Source organism: Bombina bombina, chromosome 10 (assembly GCF_027579735.1).
Source record: "Bombina bombina isolate aBomBom1 chromosome 10, aBomBom1.pri, whole genome shotgun sequence".
Taxonomy (NCBI): Eukaryota; Metazoa; Chordata; class Amphibia; order Anura; family Bombinatoridae; genus Bombina; species Bombina bombina.
Window position 1 is genome coordinate 12517598 of NC_069508.1, and position 22284 is coordinate 12539881.

Consider the following 22284-nt stretch of genomic DNA (forward strand, 5'->3'; position numbering starts at 1 on the left):
GAAGGGGCATTTATGTATAATATATTATGGTCTAACAACAGAGACAATAGGAAGGGGTATTTATGTATAATATATTATGGTCTAACAACAGAGACAATAGGAAGGGGTATTTATGTATAATATATTATGGTCTAACAACAGAGACAATAGGAAGGGGTATTTATGTATAATATATTATGGTCTAACAACAGACAATAGGAAGGGGCATTTATGTATAATATATTATGGTCTAACAACAGAGACAATAGGAAGGGGTATTTATGTATAATATATTATGGTCTAACAACAGAGACAATAGGAAGGGGTATTTATGTATAATATATTATGGTCTAACAACAGAGACAATAGGAAGGGGTATTTATGTATAATATATTATGGTCTAACAACAGAGACAATAGGAAGGGGCATTTATGTATTATATATTATGGTCTAACAACAGACAATAGGAAGGGGCATTTATGTATAATATATTATGGTCTAACAACAGACAATGGGAAGGGGCATTTATGTATAATATATTATGGTCTAACAACAGACAATAGGAAGGGGCATTTATGTATAATATAATATGGTCTAACAACAGACAATAGGAAGGGACATTTATGTATAATATATTATGGTCTAACAACAGAGGCAGCAGCTAGTCCCCTAAACAAACATGTAAATAGCTATAAACTTTGGCATGGCTACCTACTTCTGCCAAACCTTCTCGCCCAGGTGAACACTTTTATAATGCACGGTCAAGTGATCGCGACGTCCAAAGCATTTTCCGCATTCTTCACACTGATGCTCTTTTTCACCTTAAAAAAGAAAGTATAGGCCCCATGAATGTATTACAATGACGTAGCAAGACCTCAGGATTCCAGAGGCCGATGCTCTGCAATGCAGCGACAAGGATTAATAGCTAGATATCTTTAATCACATTAGAATAAATACAGCCATAATAACGAATGGAAAGAATACATAATTATACACACTGAGTTTTCTTACAAATCCGTTTAAGATGTGGAGTGACATTTTACAACATCTAATTAATGATAGCATCATTACTAGGTAGATCCTTATAAACAATCACTAAAAAGAAAAAATTATACGAGCCCAGAGAAGCTTTATTTGTACAAGTCAATGGGCCTAAACCTTTTATACCTTGTGACACCCTGGACTAATTTTTCTATCAAAAATAAAATTAAATTTCTATCTTGCAAATGGACTGCAGCAAACAATATGTTCATATATACTGAAAACGTTCACACTTGTCTGATATGATAACCCATTGCATGACAACAAAAAAGGTTTGCAATTACAGGGTGTTTTATGTTTCTTTAATAACTATTTCATGGCAAACCAGGTAAAATAAAAAACAAACATATATATATAATTTACATTATATTAACTTAAAATGAACCTAAACTATCTAAAAAAAACTATTTTTTGCCCCAGTAACTATAAATCATGTCTCGCAGGCTGTCTGCACCAGGCAGGTGCTGTATCTCTTGAGAGTGACATTATTATAAAATACAGGCGACAACAGACTCTGCGAGATGATGGGGGGAGAGGCAGAGGACAAGTTGCTATATAGGGATTCCATTACAGCTCATTACCACATGCACAGCAGTATTTCTCCTTGTGGCGGCATTACCTGAGTGTATCTTGCGGTGCTTTGCCAGGTGATCGTGGCGTATAAAGGACTTGCCACAGTCATTGCACTCGTAACGCTTATCATCGTGATGAACGCGGAGATGGAGTCTGTGCAGTAAATAAGACAACAAGGGCACTGAGCAAGGAGGATCAGATCAATGGGATAATCGCTTTATCACAGCGTCACACAAAACAAAGCATATTATACGCAGCTACCTGTATGAGCTGCCGTGACGAAAGCTCTGCCCACAGATACTGCACAGGTGTGGCTTCTCACCGCTGTGAATCCTCATGTGCTCCTTCAGTGTGGTCCTGTGAGAAAGGGGCGAGTACGTAATATGTATTTATCCCACACCCATGCAGAGCTAGACAGGACAGGCAAAACGTCTGGTCATCACTGTATCACATAACACCTAGAGCCATTACACGGAACAAAACACAGAAGTCAGGTCTAGCGGCTCATATGAAATAACCTCAACTCAAGTATCATTTTATTTCATCCATCAGAGATCGTGACCCAGCAACTGGCTACCCCTGTAGTCCGTATATTTATATATTTTTACACAGTGCAGCCGCTGCCACCAGAATACAAACTAGTGCTGCCTGCTGCACTCACATCTCACAAACACCTTACCTTTCCCTTACCGATTTTCCACAGATGAAGCAGGTCCACTTCCTCTTCCCACCGTGCGTATACTCGATGTGCCGCTTTAGATTCCCGGTGTCATTAAATGGACGACCACAGATGTCACAAGGAAAGGGGCCTGGTGGGAACGGAATAACATAAGTCTGTCTGCGGCAGTAACATGCGTTCTGCACAAACACATATGCTACATCACATCATGCCACACTCGTCACTGGCCCCAGACTGCACAGCTCAGAACGCAGATTCATATTGTAAACAGCAACATATACAGGATCTGAAAATAATAATGCCCGGAGCTTACAGAACAAGCTGCCGATTACTACTGTTTAATTCCACTCACTGTCTCTGCCTCACTAGATCACACTCCCCCCAACTCAACCTCACTAGATCACACTCCCCCCAGCTCTGCCTCACTAGATCACACTCCCCCCAGCTCTGCCTCGCTAGATCACACTCCCCCCAGCTCTGCCTCGCTAGATCACACTCCCCTCAGCTCTGCCTCGCTAGATCACACTCCCCTCAGCTCTGCCTCGCTAGATCACACTCCCCTCAGCTCTGCCTCACTAGATCACACTCCCCTCAGCTCTGCCTCGCTAGATCACACCCCCCTCAGCTTTGCCTCGCTAGATCACACTCCCCTCAGCTCTGCCTCACTAGATCACACCCCCCTCAGCTTTGCCTCACTAGATCAAACTCCCCTCAGCTTTGCCTCACTAGATCACACTCCCCTCAGCTTTGCCTCACTAGATCACACCCCCCTCAGCTTTGCCTCACTAGATCACACCCCCCTCAGCTTTGCCTCACTAGATCACACCCGCTCAGCTTTGCCTCACTAGATCAAACTCCCCTCAGCTTTGCCTCACTAGATCACACTCCCCTCAGCTTTGCCTCACTAGATCACACCCCCCTCAGCTTTGCCTCACTAGATCACACCCCCCTCAGCTTTGCCTCACTAGATCAAACTCCCCTCAGCTTTGCCTCACTAGATCACACCCCCCTCAGCTTTGCCTCACTAGATCACACCCCCCTCAGCTTTGCCTCACTAGATCACACCCGCTCAGCTTTGCCTCACTAGATCAAACTCCCCTCAGCTTTGCCTCACTAGATCACACTCCCCTCAGCTCTGACTCTCTAGATCACACTCCCCTCAGCTCTGACTCTCTAGATCACACTCCCCTCAGCTCTGACTCTCTAGATCACACTCCCCTCAGCTCTGACTCTCTAGATCACACTCCCCTCAGCTCTGACTCTCTAGATCACACTCCCCTCAGCTCTGCCTCACTAGATCACACTCCCCTAGCTCTGCCTCACTAGATCACCCTCCCCCCAACTCTGCCTCACTAGATCATCCTCCCCTAGCTCTGCCTCACAAGATCACTCTTCCCCAGCTCTGCCTCACTAGCTCTCTCTCACTAGCTCATATTAGACCTAACTCTCTCACTAGATCACACTCCCCTCAGCTCTGCCTCACTAGCTCATATTAGACCTAACTCTCTCACTAGATCACACTCCCCTCAGCTCTGCCTCACTAGCTCATATTAGACCTAACTCTCTCACTAGATCACACTCCCCTCAGCTTTGCCTCACTAGATCACACTCCCCTCAGCTTTGCCTCACTAGATCACACTCCCCTCAGCTTTGCCTCACTAGATCACACTCCCCCCAACTCTGCCTCGCTAGATCACACTCCCCTCAGCTCTGCCTCGCTAGATCACACTCCCCTCAGCTCTGCCTCGCTAGATCACACTCCCCTCAGCTCTGCCTCGCTAGATCACACTCCCCTCAGCTCTGCCTCGCTAGATCACACTCCCCTAGCTCTGCCTCGCTAGATCAGACTCCCCTAGCTCTGCCTCACTAGATCACAACCCCCTAGCTCTGCCTCACTAGATCACAACCCCCCTCAGCTTTGCCTCACTAGATCACAACCCCCCTCAGCTTTGCCTCACTAGATCACACTCCCCCCAGCTTTGCCTCACTAGATCACACTCCCCCCCAACTCTGCCTCACTAGATCACACTCCCCCCCAACTCTGCCTCACTAGATCACACTCCCCCCCAACTCTGCCTCACTAGATCACACTCCCCCCCAACTCTGCCTCACTAGATCACACTCCCCCCCCAACTCTGCCTCACTAGATCACACTCCCCCCCCAACTCTGCCTCACTAGATCACACTCCCCCCCCAACTCTGCCTCACTAGATCACACTCCCCTCAGCTCTGCCTCACTAGATCACACTCCCCTCAGCTCTGCCTCACAAGATCACTCTTTCCCAGCTCTGCCTCACTAGCTCTCTCTCACTAGCTCATATTAGACCTAACTCTCTCACTAGATCACACTCCCCTCAGCTCTGCCTCACTAGCTCATATTAGACCTAACTCTCTCACTAGATCACACTCCCCTCAGCTCTGCCTCACTAGATCACACTCCCCTCAGCTTTGCCTCACTAGATCACACTCCCCCCAACTCTGCCTCGCTAGATCACACTCCCCTCAGCTCTGCCTCGCTAGATCACACTCCCCTCAGCTCTGCCTCGCTAGATCACACTCCCCTCAGCTCTGCCTCGCTAGATCACACTCCCCTCAGCTCTGCCTCGCTAGATCACACTCCCCTAGCTCTGCCTCGCTAGATCAGACTCCCCTAGCTCTGCCTCACTAGATCACAACCCCCTAGCTCTGCCTCACTAGATCACAACCCCCCTCAGCTTTGCCTCACTAGATCACACTCCCCTCAGCTTTGCCTCACTAGATCACACTCCCCCCCAACTCTGCCTCACTAGATCACACTCCCCCCCAACTCTGCCTCACTAGATCACACTCCCCCCCAACTCTGCCTCACTAGATCACACTCCCCCCCCAACTCTGCCTCATTAGATCACACTCCCTCCCCAACTCTGCCTCACTAGATCACACTCCCCCCCAACTCTGCCTCACTAGATCACACTCCCCCCCCAACTCTGCCTCACTAGATCACACTCCCCTCAGCTCTGCCTCACTAGATCACACTCCCCTCAGCTCTGCCTCACTAGATCACACTCCCCTCAGCTCTGCCTCACTAGATCACACTCCCCTAGCTCTGCCTCACTAGATCACACTCCCCTAGCTCTGCCTCACTAGATCACACTCCCCTCAGCTCTGCCTCACTAGCTCTCTCTCACTAGCTCATATTAGACCTAACTCTCTCACTAGATCTCACTCCCCTCAGCTTGACTCACTAGCTCATATTAGACCTAACTCTCTAACTAGATCACACTTCCTCCAGCTCTGCCTCACTATATCACTCTTTCCCAGCTCTGCCTCACAAGATCATATAGATCTAACTCGGCCTTCCTAGATCACACTTCCCTAGCTGTCTCACTAGATCATATTACACCCAACTCTGCCTCACTAGATCACTCTTCCCCAGCTTTGCCTCACTAGATCATATTAGACCTAACTCTGCTTCACTAGATCATACTTCCCTAGCTCTGCCTTACTAGATCATATTAGACCTAACTCTGCCTCACTAGATCACACTTCCCTAGCTGTCTCACTAGATCATATTAGACCTAAATCTGCCTCACTAGATCACACTTTACCCAGCTCTGCCTCACTAGATTATATTAGACCTAACTCTGCCTCACTAGATCACACTTCCCCAGCTGTCTCACTAGATCATATTAGACCTAACTCTGCCTCACTAGATCACACTCTCATCTATCACCATATCAACTGATCTGACTCTGCCTGCACATCCTCAACTAGTCAGACTTTCTCTCTCTCTTTCACTACCAGATTCTCCTGGTGCTTCCACACGAATCACATTATCCCCAACATCAGAACTTTAAGCATTTAAATTTCAACTACACAAACAAATGTAAGTATAAAACAGTGCACAGTAATACGTGCCTAAGTGATGCTTTTCTTGGTGTTTTAACCGTGGAAATCGAGATTTGAAGTGTTCTTCACAGTAAGAGCATTTAAAAGGCTTGTCTTGAGAATGTAGAATCATATGTTCCTGCAGGTGCGGCCGCCGTGTAAATGATTTATTGCAGACCTGAGACATCAAAATAGTCAGATCAGCAATACAGCTGGGGAAGCATGCCAACTCAGGGCCACCATGTACTAATGACAGTGACATGTTTATGTGTTCAGTCCCTGCTAGGGTCACAGTGTACTAATGACAGTGACATGTTTATAGGCTCAGACCGTGCTAGTGTCACAGTGTACTAATGACAGTGACATGTTTATGTGTTCAGTCCCTGCTAGGGTCACAGTGTACTAATGACAGTGACATGCTTATAGGCTCAGACCGTGCTAGTGTCACAGTGTACTAATGACAGTGACATGTTTATGTGTTCAGTCCCTGCTAGGGTCACAGTGTACTAATGACAGTGACATGTTTATAGGCTCAGTCCCTGCTAGGGTCACAGTGTACTAATGACAGTGACATGTTTATAGGCTCAGACCGTGCTAGTGTCACAGTGTACTAATGACAGTGACATGTTTATGTGTTCAGTCCCTGCTAGGGTCACAGTGTACTAATGACAGTGACATGTTTATAGGCTCAGACCGTGCTAGTGTCACAGTGTACTAATGACAGTGACATGTTTATGTGCTCAGTCCCTGCTAGGGTCACAGTGTACTAATGACAGTGACATGTTTATGTGCTCAGTCCCTGCTAGGGTCACAGTGTACTAATGACAGTGACATGTTTATGTGCTCAGTACCTGCTAGGGTCACAGTGTACTAATGACAGTGACATGTTTATAGGCTCAGACCGTGCTAGTGTCACAGTGTACTAATGACAGTGACATGTTTATAGGCTCAGACCGTGCTAGGGTCACAGTGTACTAATGACAGTGACATGTTTATGTGTTCAGTCCCTGCTAGGGTCACAGTGTACTAATGACAGTGACATGTTTATAGGCTCAGTCCCTGCTAGGGCCACAGTGTACTAATGACAGTGACATGTTTATGTGCTCAGTACCTGCTAGGGTCACAGTGTACTAATGACAGTGACATGTTTATGTGCTCAGTACCTGCTAGGGTTACAGTGTACTAATGACAGTGACATGTTTATGTGCTCAGTACCTGCTAGGGTCACAGTGTACTAATGACAGTGACATTTTTATGTGCTCAGTCCCTGCTAGGGTCACAGTGTACTAATGACAGTGACATGTTTATGTGCTCAGTCCCTGCTAGGGTCACAGTGTACTAATGACAATGACATGTTTATGTGCTCAGTCCCTGCTAGGGTCACAGTGTACTAATGACAGTGACATGTTTATGTGTTCAGTCCCTGCTAGGGTCACAGTGTACTAATGACAGTGACATGTTTATATGCTCAGTCCCTGCTAGGGTCACAATGTACTAATGACAGTGACATGTTTATGTGCTCAGTCCCTGCTAGGGTCACAATGTACTAATGACAGTGACATGTTTATGTGCTCAGTCCCTGCTAGGGTCACAATGTACTAATGACAGTGACATGTTTATGTGCTCAGTCCCTGCTAGGGTCACAATGTACTAATGACAGTGACATGTTTATGTGCTCAGTCCCTGCTAGTGCCACAGTGTACTAATGACAGTGACATGTTTATGTTCTCAGTCCCTGCTAGGGTCACAGTGTACTAATGACAGAGACATGTTTATGTGCTCAGTCCCTGCTAGGGTCACAGTGTACTAATGACAGTGACATGTTTATGTGCTCAGTCCTTGCTAGGGTCACAGTGTACTAATGACAGTGACATGTTTATGTGCTAAGCCGCTGCTAGGGTCACAGTGTACTAATGACAGTGACATGTTTATGTGCTCAGTCCCTGCTAGGGTCACAGTGTGCTAATGACAGTGATATGTTTATGTGTTCAGTCCCTGCTAGGGTCACAGTGTACTAATGACAGTGACATGTTTATAGGCTCAGTCCCTGCTAGGGCCACAGTGTACTAATGACAGTGACATGTTTATGTGCTCAGTACCTGCTAGGGTCACAGTGTACTAATGACAGTGACATGTTTATGTGCTCAGTCCCTGCTAGTGCCACAGTGTACTAATGACAGTGACATGTTTATAGGCTCAGTCCCTGCTAGGGTCACAGTGTACTAATGACAGTGACATGTTTATGTGCTCAGTCCCTGCTAGGGTCACAGTGTACTAATGACAGTGACATGTTTATGTGCTCAGTCCCTGCTATGGTCACAGTGTACTAATGACAGTGACATGTTTATGTGCTCAGTCCTTGCTAGGGTCACAGTGTACTAATGACAGTGACATATTTATAGGCTCAGTCCCTGCTAGTGCCACAGTGTACTAATGACAGTGACATGTTTATGTGCTCAGTCCCTGCTATGGTCACAGTGTACTAATGACAGTGACATGTTTATGTGCTCAGTCCTTGCTAGGGTCACAGTGTACTAGTGACAGTGACATGTTTATGTGCTCAGTACCTGCTAGTGCCACAGTGTACTAATGACAGTGACATGTTTATGTGCTCAGTCCTAGCTAGGGTCACAGTGTACTAATGACAGTGACATGTTTATGTGTTCAGTCCCTGCTAGGGCCACAGTGTACTAATGACAGTGACATGTTTATGTGCTCAGTCCCTGCTAGGCTCACAGTGTACTAATGACAGTGACATGTTTATGTGCTCAGTCCCTGCTAGGGTCACAGTGTACTAATGACAGTGACATGTTTATGTGCTCAGTCCCTGCTAGGGTCACAGTGTACTAATGACAGTGACATGTTTATGTGCTCAGTCCCTGCTAGGGTCACAGTGTACTAATGACAGTGAGATGTTTATAGGCTCAGTCCCTGCTAGGGTCACAGTGTACTAATGACAGTGACATGTTTATGTGCTCAGTCCCTGCTAGGGTCATAGTGTACTAATGACAGTGACATGTTTATGTGCTCATTACCTGCTAGGGTCACAGTGTACTAATGACAGTGACATGTTTATGTGCTCAGTCCCTGCTAGGGTCATAGTGTACTAATGACAGTGATATGTTTATAGGCTCAGTCCCTGCTAGTGCCACACTGTACTAATGACAGTGACATGTTTATAGGCTCAGTCCCTGCTAGGGTCACAGTGTACTAATGACAGTGACATGTTTATGTGCTCAGTCCCTGCTAGGGTCATAGTGTACTAATGACAGTGACATGTTTATGTGCTCATTACCTGCTAGGGTCACAGTGTACTAATGACAGTGACATGTTTATGTGCTCAGTCCCTGCTAGTGCCACAGTGTACTAATGACAGTGACATGTTTATGTGCTCAGTCCCTGCTAGGGTCACAGTGTACTAATGACAGTGACATGTTTATGTGCTCAGTCCCTGCTAGTGCCACAGTGTACTAATGACAGTGACATATTTATGTGCTCAGTCCCTGCTAGGGTCACAGTGGACTAATGACAGTGACATGTTTATGTGCTCAGTCCCTGCTAGGGTCACAGTGGACTAATGACAGTGACATGTTTATGTGCTCAGTCCCTGCTAGGGTCACAGTGTACTAATGACAGTGACATGTTTATGTGCTCAGTCCCTGCTAGGGTCACAATGTACTAATGACAGTGACATGTTTATGTGCTCAGTCCCTGCTAGGGTCACAATGTACTAATGACAGTGACATGTTTATGTGCTCAGTCCCTGCTAGTGCCACAGTGTACTAATGACAGTGACATGTTTATGTTCTCAGTCCCTGCTAGGGTCACAGTGTACTAATGACAGAGACATGTTTATGTGCTCAGTCCCTGCTAGGGTCACAGTGTACTAATGACAGTGACATGTTTATGTGCTCAGTCCTTGCTAGGGTCACAGTGTACTAATGACAGTGACATGTTTATGTGCTCAGTCCGCTGCTAGGGTCACAGTGTACTAATGACAGTGACATGTTTATGTGCTCAGTCCCTGCTAGGGTCACAGTGTACTAATGACAGTGACATGTTTATGTGCTCAGTCCCTGCTAGGGTCACAGTGTACTAATGACAGTGACATGTTTATGTGCTCAGTCCCTGCTAGGGCCACAGTGTACTAATGACAGTGACATGTTTATGTGCTCAGTACCTGCTAGGGTCACAGTGTACTAATGACAGTGACATGTTTATGTGCTCAGTCCCTGCTAGGGTCACAGTGTACTAATGACAGTGACATGTTTATGTGCTCAGTCCCTGCTAGGGTCACAGTGTACTAATGACAGTGACATGTTTATGTGCTCAGTCCCTGCTAGGGTCACAGTGTACTAATGACAGTGACATGTTTATGTGCTCAGGTCCCTGCTAGGGTCACAGTGTACTAATGACAGTGACATGTTTATGTGCTCAGTCCCTGCTAGTGTCACAGTGTACTAATGACAGTGACATGTTTATGTGCTCAGTCCCTGCTAGGGCCACAGTGTACTAATGACAGTGACATGTTTATGTGCTCAGTCCCTGCTAGGGTCACAGTGTACTAATGACAGTGACATGTTTATGTGCTCAGTCCCTGCTAGGGTCACAGTGTACTAATGACAGTGACATGTTTATGTGCTCAGTCCCTGCTAGGGTCACAGTGTACTAATGACAGTGACATGTTTATGTGCTCAGTCCCTGCTAGGGTCACAGTGTACTAATGACAGTGACATGTTTATGTGCTCAGTCCCTGCTAGGGTCACAGTGTACTAATGACAGTGACATGTTTATGTGCTCAGTCCCTGCTAGGGTCACAGTGTACTAATGACAGTGACATGTTTATGTGCTCAGTCCCTGCTAGGGTCACAGTGTACTAATGACAGTGACATGTTTATGTGCTCAGTCCCTGCTAGGGCCACAGTGTACTAATGACAGTGACATGTTTATAGGCTCAGTCCCTGCTAGTGCCACAGTGTACTAATGACAGTGACATGTTTATGTGCTCAGTGCCTGCTAGGGTCACAGTGTACTAATGACAGTGACATGTTTATGTGCTCAGTCCCTGCTAGGGTCACAGTGTACTAATGACAGTGACATGTTTATGTGCTCAGTCCCTGCTAGGGTCACAGTGTACTAATGACAGTGACATGTTTATGTGCTCAGTCCCTGCTAGGGTCACAGTGTACTAATGACAGTGACATGTTTATAGGCTCAGTCCCTGCTAGGGTCACAGTGTACTAATGACAGTGACATGTTTATAGGCTCAGTCCCTGCTAGTGCCACAGTGTACTAATGAGAGTGACATGTTTATGTGCTCAGTCCCTGCTAGTGCCACAGTGTACTAATGACAGTGACATGTTTATGTGCTCAGTCCCTGCTAGGGCCACAGTGTACTAATGACAGTGACATATTTATGTGCTCAGTCCCTGCTAGTGCCACAGTGTACTAATGACAGTGACATGTTTATGTGCTCAGTCCCTGCTAGTGCCACAGTGTACTAATGACAGTGACATGTTTATGTGCTCAGTCCCTGCTAGGGCCACAGTGTACTAATGACAGTGACATGTTTATGTGCTCAGTCCCTGCTAGTGCCACAGTGTACTAATGACAGTGACATGTTTATGTGCTCAGTCCCTGCTAGTGCCACAGTGTACTAATGACAGTGACATGTTTATGTGCTCAGTCCCTGCTAGTGCCACAGTGTACTAATGACAGTGACATGTTTATGTGCTCAGTCCCTGCTAGTGCCACAGTGTACTAATGACAGTGACATGTTTATGTGCTCAGTCCCTGCTAGGGCCACAGTGTACTAATGACAGTGACATGTTTATGTGCTCAGTCCCTGCTAGGGTCACAGTGTACTAATGACAGTGACATGTTTATGTGCTCAGTCCCTGCTAGGGTCACAGTGTACTAATGACAGTGACATGTTTATGTGCTCAGTCCCTGCTAGTGCCACAGTGTACTAATGACAGTGACATGTTTATGTGCTCAGTCCCTGCTAGGGCCACAGTGTACTAATGACAGTGACATGTTTATGTGCTCAGTACCTGCTAGGGCCACAGTGTACTAATGACAGTGACATGTTTATGTGCTCAGTCCCTGCTAGGGTCACAGTGTACTAATGACAGTGACATGTTTATGTGCTCAGTCCCTGCTAGGGTCACAGTGTACTAATGACAGTGACATGTTTATGTGCTCAGTCCCTGCTAGGGTCACAGTGTACTAATGACAGTGACATGTTTATGTGCTCAGTCCCTGCTAGGGTCAGAGTGTACTAATGTCAGTGACATGTTTATGTGCTCAGTCCCTGCTAGGGTCACAGTGTACTAATGACAGTGACATGTTTATATGCTCAGTTCCTGCTAGGGTCACAGTGTACTAATGACAGTGACATGTTTATGTGCTCAGTCCCTGCTAGGGTCACAGTGTACTAATGACAGTGACATGTTTATGTGCTCAGTACCTGCTAGGGTCACAGTGTACTAATGACAGTGACATGTTTATGTGCTCAGTCCCTGCTAGGGCCACAGTGTACTAATGACAGTGACATGTTTATGTGCTCAGTCCCTGCTAGTGCCACAGTGTACTAATGACAGTGACATGTTTATGTGCTCAGTCCCTGCTAGGGTCACAGTGTACTAATGACAGTGACATGTTTATGTGCTCAGTCCCTGCTAGTGCCACAGTGTACTAATGACAGTGACATGTTTATAGGCTCAGTCCCTGCTAGGGTCACAGTGTACTAATGACAGTGACATGTTTATGTGCTCAGTCCCTGCTAGGGTCACAGTGTACTAATGACAGTGACATGTTTATGTGCTCAGTCCCTGCTATGGTCACAGTGTACTAATGACAGTGACATGTTTATGTGCTCAGTCCTTGCTAGGGTCACAGTGTACTAATGACAGTGACATATTTATAGGCTCAGTCCCTGCTAGTGCCACAGTGTACTAATGACAGTGACATGTTTATGTGCTCAGTCCCTGCTAGGGTCACAGTGTACTAATGACAGTGACATGTTTATGTGCTCAGTCCCTGCTAGGGTCACAGTGTACTAGTGACAGTGACATGTTTATGTGCTCAGTACCTGCTAGTGCCACAGTGTACTAATGACAGTGACATGTTTATGTGCTCAGTCCTAGCTAGGGTCACAGTGTACTAATGACAGTGACATGTTTATGTGTTCAGTCCCTGCTAGGGCCACAGTGTACTAATGACAGTGACATGTTTATGTGCTCAGTCCCTGCTAGGGTCACAGTGTACTAATGACAGTGACATGTTTATGTGCTCAGTCCCTGCTAGGGTCACAGTGTACTAATGACAGTGACATGTTTATGTGCTCAGTCCCTGCTAGGGTCACAGTGTACTAATGACAGTGAGATGTTTATAGGCTCAGTCCCTGCTAGGGTCACAGTGTACTAATGACAGTGACATGTTTATGTGCTCAGTCCCTGCTAGGGTCACAGTGTACTAATGACAGTGACATGTTTATTTGCTCATTACCTGCTAGGGTCACAGTGTACTAATGACAGTGACATGTTTATGTGCTCAGTCCCTGCTAGGGTCATAGTGTACTAATGACAGTGATATGTTTATAGGCTCAGTCCCTGCTAGTGCCACACTGTACTAATGACAGTGACATGTTTATGTGCTCAGTCCCTGCTAGGGTCACAGTGTACTAATGACAGTGACATGTTTATGTGCTCAGTCCCTGCTAGGGTCATAGTGTACTAATGACAGTGACATGTTTATGTGCTCATTACCTGCTAGGGTCACAGTGTACTAATGACAGTGACATGTTTATGTGCTCAGTCCCTGCTAGGGTCACAGTGTACTAATGACAGTGACATGTTTATGTGCTCAGTCCCTGCTAGTGCCACAGTGTACTAATGACAGTGACATATTTATGTGCTCAGTCCCTGCTAGGGTCACAGTGGACTAATGACAGTGACATGTTTATGTGCTCAGTCCCTGCTAGGGTCACAGTGGACTAATGACAGTGACATGTTTATGTGCTCAGTCCCTGCTAGGGTCACAGTGTACTAATGACAGTGACATGTTTATAGGCTCAGTCCCTGCTAGGGTCACAGTGTACTAATGACAGTGACATGTTTATGTGCTCAGTCCCTGCTAGGGTCACAGTGTACTAATGACAGTGACATGTTTATGTGCTCAGTCCCTGCTAGTGCCACAGTGTACTAATGACAGTGACATGTTTATGTGCTCAGTCCCTGCTAGTGCCACAGTGTACTAATGACAGTGACATGTTTATGTGCTCAGTACCTGCTAGGGTCACAGTGTACTAATGACAGTGACATGTTTATAGGCTCAGTCCCTGTTAGTGCCACAGTGTACTAATGACAGTGAGATGTTTATAGGCTCAGTCCCTGCTAGGGTCACAGTGTACTAATGACAGTGACATGTTTATGTGCTCAGTCCCTACTAAAGCCACAGTGTACTAATGACAGTGACATGTTTATGTGCTCAGTACCTGCTAGGGTCACAGTGTACTAATGACAGTGACATGTTTATGTGCTCAGTCCCTGCTAGGGCCACAGTGTACTAATGATAGTGACATGTTTATTTGCTCAGTCCCTGCTAGGGCCACCATGTACTAATGACAGTGACATGTTTATGTGCTCAGTCCCTACTAAAGCCACAGTGTACTAATGACAGTGACATGTTTATGTGCTCAGTCCCTGCTAGGGTCACAGTGTACTAATGACAGTGACATGTTTATGTGCTCAGTCCCTGCTAGGGTCACAATGTACTAATGACAGTGACATGTTTATGGGCTCAGTACCTGCTAGGGCCACAGTGTACTAATGACAGTGACATGCTTATGTGCTCCGTACCTGCTAGAGTCACAGTGTACTAATGACAGTGACATGTTTATGTGCTCAGTCCCTGCTAGGGACACAGTGTACTAATGACAGTGACATGTCTATGTGCTCAGTCTCTGCTAGTGCCACAGTTTACTAATGACAGTGACATGTTTATAGGCTCAGTCCCTGCTAGGGCACAGCGTACTAATGACAGTGACATGTTTATAAGCTCAGTCCCTGCTAGTGCCACAGTGTACTAATGACAGTGACATGTTTATAGGCTCAGTCCCTGCTAGTGCCACAGTGTACTAATGACAGTGACATGTTTATTTGCTCAGTCCCTGCTAGGGCCACCATGTACTAATGACAGTGACATGTTTATGTGCTCAGTCCCTGCTAGGGCCACAGTGTACTAATGACAGTGACATGTTTATGTGCTTACTCCCTGCTAGTGCCACAGTTTACTAATGACAGTGACATTTGTATAGGCTCAGTCCCTGCTAGGGTCACAGTGTACTAATGAAAGTGACATGTTTATAGGCTCAGTCCCTGCTAGTGCCACAGTGTACTAATGACAGTGACATGTTTATGTGCTCAGTCCCTGCTAGTGCCACAGTGTACTAATGACAGTGACATTTGTATATGCTCAGTCCCTGCTAGTGCCACAGTGTACTAATGACAGTGACATGTTTATGTGCTCAGTCCCTGCTAGTGCCACAGTGTACTAATGACAGTGACATTTGTATATGCTCAGTCCCTGCTAGTGCCACAGTGTACTAATGACAGTGACATGTTTATGTGCTCAGTCCCTGCTAGTGCCACAGTGTACTAATGACAGTGACATTTGTATATGCTCAGTCCCTGCTAGGGTCACAGTGTACTAATGACAGTGACATGTTTATATGCTCAGTCCCTGCTAGTGCCACAGTGTACTAATGACAGTGACATTTGTATATGCTCAGTCCCTGCTAGTGCCACAGTGTACTAATGACAGTGACATGTTTATGTGCTCAGTCCCTGCTAGGGCCACAGTGTATTAATGACAGTGACATGTTTATGTGCTCAGTACCTGCTAGAGTCACAGTGTACTAATGACAGTGACATGTTTATGTGCTCAGTCCCTGCTAGGGTCACAGTGTACTAATGACAGTGGCATGTTTATGTGCTCAGTACCTGCTAGGGCACAGTGTACTAATGACAGTGACATGTTTATAGGCTCAGTCCTTGCTAGGGCCACAGTGTACTAATGACAGTGACATGTTTATAGGCTCAGTCCCTGCTAGGGTCACAGTGTACTAATGACAGTGACATGTTTATAGGCTCAGTCCCTGCTAGTGCCACAGTGTACTAATGACAGTGACATGTTTATAGCTCAATCCCTGCTAGGGTCTCAGTGTACTAATGACAGTGACATGTTTATGTGCTCAGTCCCTGCTAGGGTCACAGTGTACTAATGACAGTGACATGTTTATGTGCTCAGTCCCTGCTAGTGCCACAGTGTACTAATGACAGTGACATGTTTATGTGCTCAGTACCTGCTAGGGTCACAGTGTACTAATGACAGTGACATGTTTATAGGCTCAGTCCCTGCTAGGGTCACAGTGTACTAATAACAGTGAAATGTTTATGTGCTCAGTACCTGCTAGGGTCACAGTGTACTAATGACAGTGACATGTTTATAGGCTCAGTCCCTGCTAGGGTCACAGTGTACTAATGACAGTGACATGTTTATAGGCTCAGTCCCTGCTAGGGTCACAGTGTACTAATGACAGTGAAATGTTTATGTGCTCAGTCCCTGCTAGAGTCACAGTGGACTAATGACAGTGACATGTTTATAGGCTCAGTCCCTGCTAGGGTCACAGTGTACTAATGACAGTGACATGTTTATAGGCTCAGTCCCTGCTAGTGCCACAGTGTACCAATGACAGTGACATGTTTATGTGCTCAGTCCCTACTAGGGCCACAGTGCACTAATGACAGTGACATGTTTATGTGCTTAGTCCCTGCTAGTGCCACAGTGTACTAATGACAGTGACATGTTTATGTGCTTAGTCCCTGCTAGTGCCACAGTGTACTAATGACAGTGACATGTTTATGTGCTCAGTCCCTACTAGGGCCACAGTGCACTAATGACAGTGACATGTTTATAGGCTCAGTACCTGCTAGAGTCACAGTGTACTAATGACAGTGACATGTTTATGTGCTCAGTCCCTGCTAGGGTCACAGTGTACTAATGACAGTGACATGTTTATAGGCTCAGTCCCTGCTAGTGCCACAGTGTACTATTGACAGTGACATGTTTATGTGCTCAGTCCCTGCTAGTGCCACAGTGTACTAATGACAGTTACATGTTTATATGCTCAGTACCTGCTAGGGTCACAGTGTACTAATGACAGTGACATGTTTATGTGCTCAGTGCCTGCTAGGGTCACAGTGTACTAATGACAGTGACATGTTTATGTGCTCAGTCCCTGCTAGGGCCACATTGTACTAATGACAGTGACATGTTTATGTGCTCAGTCCCTGCTAGGGTCACAGTGTACTAATGACAGTGACATGTTTATGTGCTCCGTACCTGCTAGGGTCACAGTGTACTAATGACAGTGATATGTTTATGTGCTCAGTGCCTGCTAGGGTCACAGTGTACTAATGACAGTGACATGTTTATGTGCTCAGTACCTGCTAGGGTCACAGTGTACTAATGACAGTGACAGGTTTATAGGTTCAGTCCCTGCTAGGGTCACAGTGTACTAATGACAGTGACATGTTTATGTGCTCAGTCCCTGCTAGTCCCACAGTGTACTAATGACAGTGACATGTTTATGTGCTCAGTACCTGCTAGGGTCACAGTGTACTAATGACAGTGACATGTTTATGTGCTCAGTACCTGCTAGGGTCACAGTGTACTAATGACAGTGATATGTTTATGTGCTCAGTACCTGCTAGGGTCACAGTGTACTAATGACAGTGACATGTTTATGTGCTCAGTCCCTGCTAGGGTCACAGTGTACTAATGACAGTGAAATGTTTATGTGCTCAGTACCTAATAGGGTCACAGTGTACTAATGACAGTGACATGTTTATGTGCTCAGTCTCTGCTAGGGTCACAGTGTACTAATGACAGTGACATGTTTATGTGCTCAGTCCCTGCTAGGGTCACAGTGTAGTATTGACAGTGACATGTTTATAGGCTCAGTCCCTGCTAGGGTCACAGTGTACTAATGACAGTGACATGTTTATGTGCTCCGTACCTGCTAGGGTCACAGTGTACTAATGACAGTGATATGTTTATGTGCTCAGTACCTGCTAGGGTCACAGTGTACTAATGACAGTGATATGTTTATGTGCTCAGTAAGTGCTAGGGTCACAGTGTACTAATAACAGTGACATGTTTATGTGCTAAGTCCCTGCTAGGGTCACAGTGTACTAATGATAGTGACATGTTTATGTGCTCCGTACCTGCTAGGGTCACAGTGTACTAATGACAGTGACATGTTTATGTGCTCCGTACCTGCTAGGGTCACAGTGTACTAATGACAGTGATATGTTTATGTGCTCAGTGCCTGCTAGGGTTACAGTAAATACACTTTGAGAATTCAGCATGCAAACATTGTTCATTTATGTTGACCAGTGAGTCAGTAAGCCCAGAGAAAAAGGACTTACATCACACTTCCAACTTTCACTCTTTAGTTTCTTAACAGCAAGAAATTCCTGGCTGTTCTCTGGATGAAACCTAAAAAGGTAAAAAAAAAATTAAAACTGAGTGCGACTGACCCCAATGTATTGCAAAATTTAGGAATAGTCACAGCAATGTAAATGTTCTCCTTAAAAAAATACAAATTTGTTGATTGATCTATAGTCATTGTGTGTTGTCAGTAACAGAGTTATGATGACCCAGTTACATACCATAATAATGGGTGAAACCAAGGCGCCTGTCCTAACGGAGGCAAAGGTACTTCTAACAATAAGATATAACTCTAACAATGAAATGTATTCAGTGCATATATATCAAAAAACAATATCATGGATCCATGCTAAAACATTAAAATGGCAAAAATCTAAATAAAAAAGAATTACAAAGATGGGTTGATAAATGATGCAATGTTAATATACAATCAATTAAAAACAAAATCGGTAAAAACTGGATTAATCCTTGAAATAAAACCTACAAAGCAAGTTATTGCTAATGGAGATAGAAGTGTTAAAACTCCAATGAGTAATTTGAGTAAAGGCTTCAATAGGTGGTAACCTCTGTGTCCAATGAGGAGCCACCAGATGAAACAATGTGATGGTGATGATAAAAATGATAGTGATGGTGATAGAATTCTAGTGTAGTGGATTACATAGCTAGGTATCACCACCCCTGGGCTACTAGGTACAATTAGTCGGCGCTCAAGTACACCTCCCCCCCAGTTACACACCATCACAGCAAGAGACACACCAGGAGTATTGTTACAAACCAGCAATCACACTCACCTCTTCATGTGCTTGGCGAGGGTCTTTCTGCTAGCGTGCAGCTTGTTACAGCACGGGCACTTGTGTTCTTTTTGGTGAATAATGGTATCACTGCTGTGTCGCTTTTTGTGCACCGTCAGGTTAGATTTTGTGGAGTATCGTTGGTGACAAACGTCACACTCAAATGGCTTCTCTCCGGTGTGCACTCGAGTGTGACTTTCATACTTTCCTACAAAATAGGAGTAAAATAAAACTGCGCACTTACAGCTAATCTCAAGAAACACACAATCATGCAGGTTTATACACACACACAACATGAATGTGGTAAATAACAAATCAAACATCTTACCCACACGGTCAAAAACCTTCTCACATTTTGGACATTTTAACATTTTCTTGCCGCTATTGTTTAGTATGATTGGAGCAAGTTCATCTGGGAAACTCCTGATAATATCTGAATTGTCGTTTGGCTCTTCAGGGTCACCCAGATCCTCATCACTTAGTTCCTCACCCCCAGCAGATGTTTCTCCTCCTGCCTCCCCTTGGCCATTTTCTTTTTCTCTATCGTCCTCTTGGCCATTCACTTCCCCATTCATTTCGCTCTCTGATTCATCTATCTCCGTCCTATCTTGGCTATACCGGGAGGTGTCACTATTGGATGAACAGTCGCTCTCCTGCTCCTTCTCATTTTCAAACTTTACAGGGCACTTCCTCCTCCTCTGGGATTTCCTGGTTGACAAATCAAAATCCCCAGTGATTGTATCTGTTTTACCCAACCCATGAGCTTTCCCCATATGGTTTTCTAATGTCTTTCTGTAGCAGAAGTGCCGGTCACACAGTTCACACTTGTGACTGTTTTCCAGTTTATTAACAGGCTCTTCACCTACATCCAGCAGAGGTTGGTTTTCCGAAGAACTTAGATCATTTTCATTGGCCAACAATTTCACAGCATCTATGATATCAAGAAACTTTGCTGCCTCCAGAACAGTTCTTATTTCACTTTCCAGCACCAGAAACTCTGAGGTGTAGAGAAACTCCAGCAAGTGCTGAAACACGAGGCTGCTCACATGGTCGAGAGTTACCGTGTCCAACTGTGGGTTCTTGCTGAGACAAGCATGGAAGTAACTGCTTCCCACTGCCACCACCACCTTATGCACATGGAATTCTTTCCCTTCCACAACAATGACAAGGTCACAAAATGATGTCTGGCGTTGACGATCATCATTCAAATACTTCAGCAAGTTCCTGTTGTAATTCAGAGAACTGAACAGTTTTCTCTGATCTAAAGCTTGACAAACGCTAGTGTTTCTGTCTAAGGAAAGCGTCTCAGGATTACACTGCTCAGAGGCAGAGCTTGCAGGAAGTTCTTTTGGGTTCTCGTGAGATGAGCAGAGATTAGGTTTAACAGCAACCTTTCTCCTTTTCTTCATGGTAAAAAATAATATTTAAAAGTTTAAAATAGTATAAAAAAGTTATAAAATCTCACACTTGTGAACGCAGTCAGATTCATCCCCTGGCAATGAAACAGAAATACAAATTACATAATCAAAGTGCAATTCACTATTTCTACAATCTGTGCATTACACATAAAGTTGGTTTAACAAAAAAAAAACTCAAAAGAATTCAAACTAATACCCAATTAAAATGTTGTAGTGCTAGAAAGCAGAATTTTAGAATTGGTTTTATCCAGGAACAATGGTTAAAAGATTGCACTTAGATCTTAGAATGACCAAAATACATATTTTACTTATTGGCTCTCCTTCCACAGGTGGTACAGCCAATCATAAGCCAATGTGTCCGCTCTACTCCACTACTTGAGAGGCTGTTATATGACAGATGTCACTGAAACAAGTCTGAAGAGTAAAATATTTATTTATAAAACAGTTTGGTCACTTTAATAAAGAGTGATAAAAATCATTGCATTTATTATTGACTTTGAATGTCCCCTTAGGACAACACAAACATAAAGTTGTCTCTCTCTACTGTAATTAATATAATAGAAGATTAAATATTTATAATGAAAGTGTATTAGTAAAGTTCACAAATACAAAAAATCTTAGTCTATTGGGGTTCCCTACAACAGGGATAGTATAACTCAAACACAAGACAAGGCGCAGCATTACCTCTCTACGGCAGCTAGAAGCCAGAACTCACTCTCACATATCTAATAACTAGATATGGTAACTCATCTCTCGAGGGTCTGTGTATTATCTGGGGGCTCAGTGTCTCTCTGGGGGCCCCAATGATAACTCACCTCTTGAGGGTCTGTGTATTATGTGGGGGCTCAGTGTCTGTCTGGGGGTCCCCATGATAACTCACCTCCCAAGGGTCTGTGTTTTATCTGGGGGCTCAGTGTCTGTCTGGGGGTACCCATGATAACTCACCTCCCGAGGGTCTGTGTTTTATCTGGGGGCTCAGTGTCTGTCTGGGGGTCCCCATAATAACTCACCTCCTGAGGGTCTGTGTGTTATCTGGGGCCTCAGTGTCTGTCTGGGAGTCCCCATGATAACTCAACTCCCGAAGGTCTGTGTTTTATCTGGGGGCTCAGTGTCTGTCTGGGGGTACCCATGATAACTCACCTCCCGAGGGTCTGTGTGTTATCTGGGGGCTCAGTGTCTGTCTGGAGGTCCCCATGATAACTCACCTCCCGAGGGTCTGTGTGTTATCTGGGGGCTCAGTGTCTGTCTGGGGGTCCCCATGATAACTCCCCTCTCGAGGGTCTGTGTTTTATCTGGGGGCTCAGTGTCTGTTTGGGGGTCCCCATTATAACTCACCTCCCGAGGGTCTGTTTGTTATCTGGGGGCTCAGTGTCTGTCTGGGGGTTCCCATGATAACGCCCCTCCCGAGGGTCTGTGTGTT

The 22284-nt window shown here is 45.2% G+C and overlaps 1 protein-coding gene across 3 annotated transcripts in view; it reads right to left on the reverse strand.

Moving 5' to 3' along the window:
• Positions 1–22284, reverse strand: part of ZBTB41 (zinc finger and BTB domain containing 41) — an 81039-nt gene that overhangs the window by 54656 nt on the left and 4099 nt on the right. For all 3 annotated transcript variants that reach the window (XM_053693790.1, XM_053693789.1, XM_053693791.1), the window contains exons 2-9: positions 19775–20938; positions 19447–19654; positions 18634–18703; positions 6170–6317; positions 2273–2402; positions 1855–1950; positions 1640–1746; positions 695–800 (exon numbers count right to left, since the gene is read on the reverse strand). In XM_053693790.1, the coding sequence (XP_053549765.1) occupies positions 695–800; positions 1640–1746; positions 1855–1950; positions 2273–2402; positions 6170–6317; positions 18634–18703; positions 19447–19654; positions 19775–20855 (1946 nt within the window). In that variant the 5' untranslated portion in view covers positions 20856–20938. The remainder of the gene's footprint in view (positions 1–694; positions 801–1639; positions 1747–1854; positions 1951–2272; positions 2403–6169; positions 6318–18633; positions 18704–19446; positions 19655–19774; positions 20939–22284) is intronic.